This window comes from Phragmites australis, chromosome 12, assembly GCF_958298935.1.
Source record: "Phragmites australis chromosome 12, lpPhrAust1.1, whole genome shotgun sequence".
Taxonomy (NCBI): Eukaryota; Viridiplantae; Streptophyta; class Magnoliopsida; order Poales; family Poaceae; genus Phragmites; species Phragmites australis.
In genome coordinates this window covers 10627083-10637938 of record NC_084932.1, presented here as the reverse complement: position 1 = coordinate 10637938, position 10856 = coordinate 10627083, and the positions used below count along the sequence as shown (strand labels likewise).

The 10856-nt window shown below is 48.8% G+C and overlaps 1 protein-coding gene and 2 pseudogenes across 2 annotated transcripts; 2 read left to right on the top strand and 1 right to left on the bottom strand.

The window, feature by feature from the left end:
• Positions 1-758: 758 nt before the first annotated feature.
• On the top strand, positions 759-4990 carry LOC133886643 (mitogen-activated protein kinase kinase kinase 3-like). 2 transcript variants are annotated; one of them, XM_062326382.1, is made up of 11 exons: positions 759-1173; positions 2024-2509; positions 2617-2704; positions 2803-2865; positions 3086-3246; positions 3357-3432; positions 3528-3587; positions 3684-3791; positions 3882-4118; positions 4334-4458; positions 4538-4990. In XM_062326382.1, the coding sequence occupies exons 1-11, from the start codon at positions 830-832 to the stop codon at positions 4788-4790; spliced, it is 2001 nt and encodes a 666-aa protein (XP_062182366.1). In that variant the 5' UTR covers positions 759-829; the 3' UTR covers positions 4791-4990. The 2 variants fall into 2 exon arrangements, with proteins under 2 accessions (XP_062182366.1, XP_062182365.1); XM_062326381.1 differs by having other exon boundaries at positions 761-1173; positions 4328-4458.
• An 88-nt stretch (positions 4991-5078) lies between these two features.
• LOC133886644 (uncharacterized) lies at positions 5079-6598 on the bottom strand (annotated as a pseudogene).
• Positions 6599-7367: 769 nt separating this feature from the next.
• LOC133886327 (heptahelical transmembrane protein ADIPOR2-like) lies at positions 7368-7930 on the top strand (annotated as a pseudogene).
• Positions 7931-10856: the final 2926 nt, after the last annotated feature.

The following is a 10856-nucleotide window of genomic DNA, read 5'->3' as shown; positions in this document are numbered from 1 at the left end:
CGTTTCCTTATCAATCATCCATCACCATTAGTACTCTTAAATACGAAAAGTCGATAGCGAACAATTCCGAATTTTTAATCGCAGATGAAAGATAAAAGACGAAATGAGATATATAGGCCCTTTTTTAAGCTTTAGCTCTAAAATTTTTTAGAATTAGGTATTCTTAATTTCAGAAATTTATAGAACTAGAGTTGTAGATACATAAAGAGTATTTAAATAAATCATCTTATTTCTATTTTATACTAAAATAATAACTTAGACTATTTTATTATAAAATATAATCTTAATATATAAACGTTAGAGCTCGGTTATATACCTAGCACTCCACTAGTGTGTTGGCACGGAGCCGATAACCACTCCGCTGCTGCGCCTGTGTGCTTAGCAGCCAACCCAGCGCCGCCGCGACCCGCCGGACACGTCAGCCTACCACTCCAGTTGTCCTCCTCCACTCCCGCACCACACACGCAGCGCGCTAACACGCGTCCGCCCCCGCCTCGCAGGTGGGTCCGACATGCAGCCTGGCTCCACAAGCCAGCCACCCGCACCTACGCTGGCCCCGCGCTCCAGCCAAAGCTGGCGTAGCACGTGGACCCATCACCAGCGCCGGGGCACGCACTGCTACGTGTGCTACGGGCGACACTTGCCCCGTGCTGCTACGCGCACAGGGGAGATGGGTACTCGGTACTGGCTGCCAGGCGGGCCCCGCAACGGCGGCCCCGGTCGTTACAGCTTGCTCAAGAGTCCCCCTCCCCTCTCCTCTCCCGCGTGTACGCCTCCCACTCTGTCTCTCTCTCTCTCTCTCTCTCTCTGGGCACCGTGGAGAGGCAGGATGCCGACGTGGTGGAAGGGCAAGGGTAGGAGCAAGAGCAAGGGCGCGGCGGCGGTCGACGCCGGCTCAATTCCGGCGGCCGCTGTCGGGGAGGAGAAGGAGAAGGGCAAGATGAAGGCGACCAGCTTCGACGAGGCGCTCCTCGGGAAGGGGGCCCGCGGGAAGCAGCAGCAGCAGGCTGCGGCGGTGGTGGGGCACCCGCTGCCACGGCCGGCGTCCGTGCCGGGGCCGCTGCCCTCCGCGTCAGCTTCCGCCTCGGCCTCCGCCTCGGCGTCCAGCGGGGGCAGCTCGTCGCTGGGGTCCTCGGCGGCCTCCGACGAGCCGCCGGATCTTGGAATTTACAGGTGAGACACGGATGGCACACGGCAGAGCAGTTGGTCTGGTGGTTTCGGTGGTTGGTTGGTTCACGGGGAAGCTAAAGTTGTGCTGTTTGGTGCTGTTCTCGTGCTGAATTCGGTGTAAAGTGTTCGTTTTCAGGGGCAAATGCGCCGTTTCCTGCTGAATTTTTTCTGGCGTGGACGGCGTCAAAATCTGGTCATCTGGTTCCTTCATTTTGTTTTTTGGGCGCCCTTTTTTTTATGGAATTCGGGGGGAAGTGTCAAGATTTGTTTTCTTTTCAAAGTTTTAAATATTTGATTCTTGCTTTGGTTGACAAACTTTTAGTTGGGGGCAATTTCCATGTTTCTCAGCTGAGTTTTCAATCACTAGCCACGGTATGTTCAGTTAAGAGCGGTGTTAACTATTTGCCTTCTGAAATTTATAGATTCGTATGTTAATTAGTGGTTCTGTGGCTGGTTATGGAATTGGTAAAATTAGTTCTCGGATTCTACAAGCCTGTTGACTAATTATGTGTACTAGTATCTTTTGTTGGTCATTGCTTCTGAATTGATCCTCGTTGATTCATCTCCTTCTCACATTTGGGCGAAATGGATATTTTTGTTAATTCCAATCAATTCTTTTAATCCAAGCATTTGGTGATCTCATCCCGTTTTCCATTTTTGAAGGCATATTTTTTATTTTAATAAACTAATCCATTTTTTTAGTTTTAGATATTGTTGCATGCTTACACAGATAATCCATTTTTGGAGACAGTACTTGTATTAGGAAATAATTGGAGTTCTTCTACACTGAAAAAAGTTGATACCTGAGATGTGCATTTCAACTGAAACCTGCTTGTTGTGTCTTACCTTATAGGCTGTCAGATGCAAGCAGCATGCTTCCGGTCAGAACAATAGCAATCGACTCTCGGAAACAAAGCCATGTGTTAGCAGAAGGGCGAATTTTCACGAATAATCAGCCTTTGGAGCATCCCCGATTGTCTGAAACTTCAGTTTCTCCAAGGAAAGACTTTCATCTTAATAATCTGGATCTTGCAAATAATGGAACTACGTACTGCCATGGTCGGAAATCAACAGAAATTGTGTTCAGTACACCGATGCCGAGCTCACCTCCTAGCTCAAGAGGACATCACTATTCAACCTCCCCTGTGGGGTCAAGAACATTTGGGCAATGCCCAGGATCAACAACTGCATGGCAGGATGATTCACGAAGTGCAAGCTCACCTCAACCTCTTCCTCTTCCTCCAGGCTCCCCATGCTCGTCTTCCCGTTCTCTACAGTGGAAGAAGGGGAAGTTGCTAGGTAGTGGAACGTTTGGGCAAGTATACCTTGGATTCAACAGGTGCTTAGTTTGACTTTGAAGCACTGTATTTTTCTAACATTCTTCAGAAGATGAATATTTGTTTTTTCTATTATACTGAGTTATTATTCAAAATGTATGTTATGCAGTGAAGGCGGTCAAATGTGTGCAATTAAAGAGGTTAAGGTTATTTCTGATGATTCTAACTCAAAAGAGTGTCTCAGGCAGCTAAATCAGGTATTATAACATTAAAATATTGGATATGCCAGATGCCAGAATCAAACTTGTAGAAGAAATTTTATTTCACTGATACTGATACTTGTTCGTATGTACAGGAAATTGTGCTGTTGAGTCAGCTGTCACATCGAAACATTGTGCAGTACTATGGCAGCGATTTGGTAATTACAATCCTTGCAATGATCTTCTATGATTACATAATAAGTTACCACAAATCTTCTAAGAACTACAATAAATACCTGAAAATTAAGCATTGATACAATAGTCAGATTAATCATGAGCATATATTTCCAGCAAAAACATTGTATCGTAAATTATGGAAGTTCTATTCCGTTAGCTACTTTACAACTTTATCTGAGTGTGCTTCATACTGCAATGCAGTCTAATGAGACACTCTCGGTCTATCTCGAGTATGTTTCTGGGGGCTCTATCCATAAGTTGCTTCAAGAATACGGTCCATTCGGGGAGGCAGTCCTTCGTAATTACACGGCACAAATCCTTTCTGGCCTTGCATACTTGCATGGGCGGAATACCGTGCATAGGTATTTGGCAGTCATTTACATCATTATTGAGAAGATTCAGTTGCCTTTTCCTCTTCCATAGAACCCCACGTCACTCGTACTTATGGATGAAAGTTTACCTTTTCTGACAGGGATATCAAAGGGGCAAATATACTTGTAGATCCTAATGGTGACATCAAACTTGCTGATTTCGGTATGGCCAAGCATGTAAGTACTGTGAATCATCTCACAATTAAATAGGTAACTACCTCCCTTATCTTCACATAGTATCTTTTTATTAACCATTTGTTATATTTACACAGATATCAGCATACACATCTATCAAATCCTTCAAAGGGAGCCCTTACTGGATGGCTCCAGAGGTGAGGCTACTGAACTTGAAATTTCTTGTTTATTGCTCTCTAGTGAGTTGAACAATAAACGATGTATTTCATTTTTTTCTTGTCGGAAATTTTCAGGTTATTATGAATAGCAATGGTTACAGTCTTTCAGTGGACATTTGGAGCCTTGGTTGCACCATTCTTGAGATGGCAACTGCAAAACCTCCTTGGAATCAGTACGAAGGGGTAAGTTACTGAGGTACCGGGAGATTTTTACATGGTTATGATGCCTGTTCCTTCATTAATTCTCTGCTAAGGTTTGGATTGATTTCACAGGTGGCTGCAATATTCAAAATTGGGAACAGCAAAGACATACCGGATATCCCAGATCATCTTTCTTCTGAGGCAAAAAGCTTTCTGAAACTCTGTTTGCAGCGTGATCCGGTTGCCCGCCCTACAGCTGCTCAGCTGATGGATCATCCTTTTGTCAAGGACCATGCTACAGCTAGGAGTTCCAGGTCTGGCATGACAAGGGATATGTTTCCAACTTCCACCGATGGCAAAAACAGCACGGTACAACTTCCACATACTGCCTATGAGTCTATGACTAATACTATCAAATAGCGACTCCGTTATGAAATCTGCTTGTGGCTCTGTATTAGAGCTAGATGAAAAGATATGCATGTATAAATATAAGTAAACATGATTACGATCTGTCATATCGGTTATCAAGTTTGGATGCCATATCCTTTGGTGATTTCTTACCACTATGCTTTTTTTAGGTACAGACAAACATCGCAGTTCCATCATACAGAAGCTTATCTCCTCTAAGAGATCCTGATATTGGCATAAGAAACTTGCCAGGACCAACATCTTCCATTCCTTCGACATCAAATCGCAGGATCTCTGCCATGTATGTTGATGTTTTCTTTTTGTCAGAGTTCTCACATATTACATCTCTTCCATTGTCTAACAGATACTGTTTTGTCCAGCAACACCTCCAATGTTCGGATGAACATGTCCCTGCCTGTCTCTCCTTGCTCTAGTCCACTACGGCAGTACAAGCAGTCCAATCGAAGTTGCTTGCCATCGCCTCCTCACCCAGCCTATTCAGCTGGAGCAGCCAACAACTGTCATATCAACTATGCACTCTATCCGACGCGAGCAAGCAACAATCTCACAGACCCATGGCTTGAAATCTCTCAGCTGAAAACACAAACTTTTGATTCTCCAAGAAGATTATAGAGATTCTAAAAAAGTAATACTTTGTATACAGGAAGGATAAGTGTTCCATAAATTATGTTGTTAGAAGAACAAAGGGACCCCTTTTTTTTTGTTTCGCCCTTTCTGTATGTACCTTTCACTCAGGATGCAGTTGCATCGCCGTTGTACAAACTCAAAGAAGAGTTCTAGTGAAAAAGAGTAGCATTTCAATTGCACCTGTATATGTTTTGTCTCTTAAATGATCATTTGAGTCCTTCCTAAAAAACTGATCAGTCGAGTCTACATGGCTGGACTTTACACAAGATGTTGCAGAAATGGAAATTCAGGGCAGTTGGATCCGATGCACGTGGAACACATCCCCTCTGTATGTCACTGCCTTCTCTTCAACACCAAAGCCCCAGAGGCAGCTCCAGCACACCTTTTTCATCCTCGCCATTCTTTTTCTTAACGATGGCATCGTTGCCATTGTCAATGGCAGCATCGTCACTGTCAGTATTTGCCGCCTCCCAGACGAACCGGAAGATGCCGAGAGATTGGCTCAGCTGCTTGACGCCGCTCCTGACCGCCGATTCATTGCCATCGGTCAGGAACTTTGCGGCGTGAACGGTGACATTCCTGCCTCCCTTGCCGGAAATGCACTTGCCGACATGCACCTCGATGTCCCGGACGGTGCAGTAGAGGTAGAAGAGCAGCAGCGTGTACATGCACCTGGAGGAGTGCCCCAGGATCTTCGACAGCTTCCACTGCACCAGGCAGTCCTGCCGGCGCGCCTCCTTGAAGCAGATGCCCCTCTCAATGACGATGTCGCGTATCTGGTACAGCCCCTCCTTCATGGCCTCGACCTTCTGCGCGTGCCCGGCTAGTCGCGGCTCGGTTTCCAAGCTCTTGGCGAGGTCAGTGAACATGTCCAGCACTTCTTGCCACTTCTTGGCCGGAGGCGGTGCCTCCACTGGCCCCTTGAACGTCGTCGGGCGCATACAAGACGGCGACGAGGACGTCGCCGCATCGGCGGTGTCAGACAATAATCCGGTGCAGGCCGACGCGATCTGCTCGGTCATCTGTCTCGCTGGGGACGGGCGCTCCAGCGACGCTATGTCGGTCTGCAGGTTCCTGAGGACCTCCTCGAGCGCGCCTCGCCAGACGTGGGTGCTGTGTCACCTGCGGGCAGACGGTGAGCCGCACGCTCTTCCTCCTCTGCGCTGACGTGCCGAGCACGTCGCAGATCCGCATCAGCGAGCTCAGCGACGTCTCCCTCAGCTTCAGCGGCGGGTGGTGGTTCGCAGCGATGGCGACGAACTCGCTCGCGAGCGCGTCGAAGTGCGCCACCCGGGCGGCAGCGTGGTGGCAGGCGACGAGGGAGCCCGTCCCGGCGCGCCACGGAGGGCCGTCCGCGCGATCGACGCCCTGGATTGACCCTGCGTGCCGGAGGACCCGAGCGTAGGCGACGCGGTACCAGCGCCGCGACGGCGGGGCGCGCTCCTGCTCGTCGTCGTCGGACGAGGCCGGGCCAGGCGCGAAGTGAATGCCGCGGCGGTCGCCACCGCGCGGCCAGTGGGCGCCCGGCGCGAGCACGCGCATTGGCGCGTAGCAAGGGCTCCAGCTTGCTCGGCATTCCATCAAACAGGTTGTGTGCAAGATGTGAGCGTATCCGTACACGCGCGAGCCGCCCTCGAATGGTTAGCGCCGCGGCTCTCACTGCTACCCCAGGCCTTCAGGTACAGACATTTTATAGTGAAGGAGCTGAGAAATAATAGTTGTACAAATAGGTTCCTTGAATACTCCTTGAACTCGATTAAAAAAATCAGATATAGCTGCTGTTGTGGGGTGGGGTGAAAATTAGAAATTTGCCCTCCGACAAAGTGGGCTTCGCAACTTTCCCATCCAACCCAATGACATGTCTAATAATACCATTCTAAAGAGTGCTACTTTGATTATACTGCTATTTTGGAAATTGGAAATACAATATCATAACTTTAACTAGGCACGAATCTATAAGCCTGCTAGTGTTTCAGCCGGTCCTTGTGTTGTTCCCTTGGGCAACTGGAGGGCGACATAGCCTCATCATCCCCTACCTCATCTGCAAGCTTAGCGTGGTCGCCGCTGCCACTATCGACTGGCAATAGTAGTGGTAGCTAGCAATAGGGCCAAGCAGCCTTCATTGCCGTCTCCCTCCCCCTGCTCTTCAACTCGATGTCATTTTGAGGTGGACGCCTAGATCTATGCGCCACCACCAGTTTCCTTTGAGGAAGCGACCAAATCTATGCGATTTTCACCAAGTTCTGCTTAGCGGCCGCCTCGTGGACACCACCTGGCGCAGTGGCACGGAGCTCCAGAACGCAACGACAAAGGGCTTGGCGCGCAGTAGGGCCACCTCAGCACTGTGGAAGCCCACGCGATGTTGATGTGGGTGAAGGTGCGTCCACCTTGGGGTTGGTGTTCTTGGCCATGATGGTCTCGTCTCGCCCCTTGAGACACACCTCAAGGCCACGACGCGTGCGGGGGGCAATGAAGCCTTTGTGCCTTGCGATTTCAACCTCTTCACAGGGTCTAGTGAGACATGCCACTGTGGTGATGTTAGATGCGCCATGGTTGTCGTGGATGGTGTTCCTGGTGGGCGCAATGTTGTGCCTAGCCATCAACACGATGGCGCACCTATTGATGTGACACTCGCGCAAGCACCATCTTCTGGTAGCTCGATTACACTGGCATCTCCATGACGATCGTTGTCTCCTTCGTGCCGCTAGTTTACTATGCCTTTCTCTACCACCTGTCGCTACCTCTCTACCATCATCGCATTCGATGTGCCCATCATCGCCGCACTACTCTCCCCTTCCCTCTCATCACCTCACTTCTATCGCCTCCATGCTATGCTGTTCCTCGCCCTGGGCATGTCGAGTGTCATGCCAGCATTGCACGTGTTGTGGCTCAACTGGGGCCATGATGTGTGCTACCTGGTGCTCGCGCTCAAGGTGGTTGTGGGGCTTGCCTACGCCACAGGCGCCTGGTTCTATGTTAGCTTCGGCATGTTCAATGTCATAGGACATAGCCACCAGATCTTCCACGTACTCATGCTCGTCGGTGTCATAACGCACTATGTGGCCATCACCGTGTTGTTCCACTGATGGGAGAAGGTGACCATTGCCTATGGCGCCTCATCATAGGCATTGTAAAGGTTCTGCATGTGTCAACATGAATAAATTGCATCTTCAACCCTTGCACGTCTCAAGCCACTTTTCTTGCTGCCAGTTTGAAGTCCTTCCATTGCTGTTTCGGAGCTTGCCTCTTTAGTCTCGTCGGCACCTTCCTTTGCTAGTGCTTTAGCTGCCACATCTTTTTAGCTCTGCCACCTCCCCTACTTGCTTGTCGATCGATCTTTGTTGAGGGTATCCAAACCAAGCTGCTCTATTTGGGAGCAAAGTTGTTGCTGTGATGTAGTTGTTATGTGCAATCATCTTGATGTGCATGTCTTCCATTGTGGAGGCCCAATGGTTTTAGTAGTTGTTTGTGTTGAGGGCAAGTTGCTTGTTGTTGACGTGCCTCGCATGGGAGGAGGCAAAGAGATTTGGTTGTGTTGGGGGAGTGGTACCATGTTGGCCCCCATTTTTTGACTTCGGCCATACTAGTCAAACCCAAAGGCAAAGTAGTAAGACTAATGTCGCAACAAAGATGCTTTTACTACGCTCTGTAGGAATTAAGCTCATTGGCGTACAGTGAAGGACTGGAGGTCCGGGGATGCAAGCGACTATCCTGAAGGGAGCACATAAAGAAAGGAACACTAAAGGGTGGAAGCGGTAGCGAAGCCCCCGCTAGGTGAAGGCTACTGCCTAGGCCTAGAGCAGAGAACGAAGCTTAGAGGACGAAGGGATACGACAAAGCCCGGAGGACGAAGGGATACGATGAAGCCCGAAAGATGAAGGGATACAATGAAAAGACCTTTAGCAAGAGAATGAAGGCCTACCCCAAGAGGAACCAGCGGGTTAACAAGAATCTGGCGAGAAGATAACTAGAAGAAACTCGCTAGCAGCCCTAAAGGGAGATTCGACACGGGCCCCTTGGGACACATGTCAGGCTCAGTTAGGTTAGGGCTTTGTAAATTTACATTGACTGTAATACCCCAGGAATATCCCAAGACTATTCCTAGTGTCAAGTTAAATATTCCTATGGATAAGGGACACAAGTGTAATGGTTATTGGGGTGGTTGAAGTATGGCTATAAATACCCGCACCTAACTAATGTAATGTCAAGGAAGAGTTATTACATCCATTATTACAAGTCTATTGTTCATTGTGTTGAGATCAAGATCCCAACATTTGGCACCGTTCGTGGGGATCGAACCGACGACCACATGGTAATCCATCATGCCATCGAAGACTAGGAAGGGAAGAGCGCAAGAAGCTAAGGATGCTGAAGGGGGTTTGACCTCACCTTCACAGCAAGGAGAAGCCACGATGATCGAAGGGGCCAGAGTTTAGGGCGAGGTCCCCCAAGTTGAGGTACCTGGAGTCAGTAGAATTGGAGAAGGCAGAACTGAAACATCTGAGGTGATTGCATCGGGCACTCAAGAGGATCGAGCAGCTGAGCCAGATGTTTGGGAGGATCATGTGGTTGTACTAAGCGTCCAAGGGGATCACAGAGCTGGAGCCCATGAACGCAACACCGCGCATTACAGACATCAGATGGAGGAAGCTAATAATCATATTTAGGAGCTTCATGAAGAGCTTAGGTCCCTTCGTCAGTCCATATCCTCTCAGCAAGGGCCTTTGGGGGGACTTAGTGAAAGTAGGGACCCGGAGGTGGCTCATTGGCAAGGGTCAGAGGAACCTCTCCACCTGCGGGTCGTAGACCAATCCTAACCCCTGTCTCCAGGCCTACAAACATGGCTGTGGCCCTCAGGATTCAAGGTGCCATGACTGCATCTGTAAAATAGTGAAACTGACCCAAGGGAAACTTCCTTCGGGCTCCTAGCACAAAATTGTCAAAGTTTTCCCAGAAGTCTTGGGCCTCGATGTTAAAGGCATCCTTAATAGCCCTTCACTCACGGTAATAATCTTTGAAGTCCCCGTGTTGATGCTAAAGTGGAACTCTTTGCCATGTCGTGTGAAGCATATAAAGACCTTTGTACTCCATGGCCAAAGGCAATACATCCAATACAAACCTCTTTGGGCCGGGGCTCAACGACAGGGTTTTCTCCCACTTGAAGGTGGACCGAGGGCCATGATCAGTTGTGCATTTGAAATGCTGAAAGAGCAAAGAAATAATATAAGAAGTATGATCAACGAAGCTTGTTTCATTAGGAAAAGCATGCCGTACAAAAACTTGATAAGGGCTAAAATGTTTACAAAATCGAAGCAAAAGCCTCAACCTATGACCTATCCTATGACCTAATTGAAGGATTAGCAGAGCCATGGGTCAAATATTCACACCTGGGCTCCGCCAATGTCACCTCCTTCGCTCTAACCTCTCTCCATTGTGTCCCCATCACGTGACCCCTCGGGGACAATTGCTCCCAAAGCCGAGGTACTAGTCCAAATGTTATGGGAGCAAGCGAAGGCTTTGGTTCGGTCATGGGAGTACCAATACTTCTCAAAGAAAGCCCGACTTTTGGCCCTCACCTCACAATTCATAGCCTTTGCACCAGCTTCTGCTGGGAACTCATAGCTTGGCACACGAAGGGCTTCAAAGTGGGAGCAACCTACAACCTTCAAAGTGGTGAAGGTGACCTTGATAGAGGCCCCAGCGCAAAAATCGCTGAATTACACACGCCGTACTTGAGGGAAATCGCAATATGGTGGATCTTGTCGAGGGCACCTTGAAGGTCAGTTTCACCCAAAAGGGGGAGCATCACTTAGACCCAGCTCATGAAGGAGTGCAGACATTGCCACATAAAAGTATGGGCATCCTTTAGAAGAGAAGCTAGGTCTTCCTCTTGAGCCACATTCTTGTGCTGAAGGGTGGCATCAAAGGTGAGCCGTTTTTCCTGCTCCTACCCGATGACAACCTCCGTGATGATCTGCATCTTTTTTCTTCCTCTCAAGCCGCCTTCTCGCGCTCGAGAGCGGTATTAGAGGTCAGCCATTTTTTCCTCTC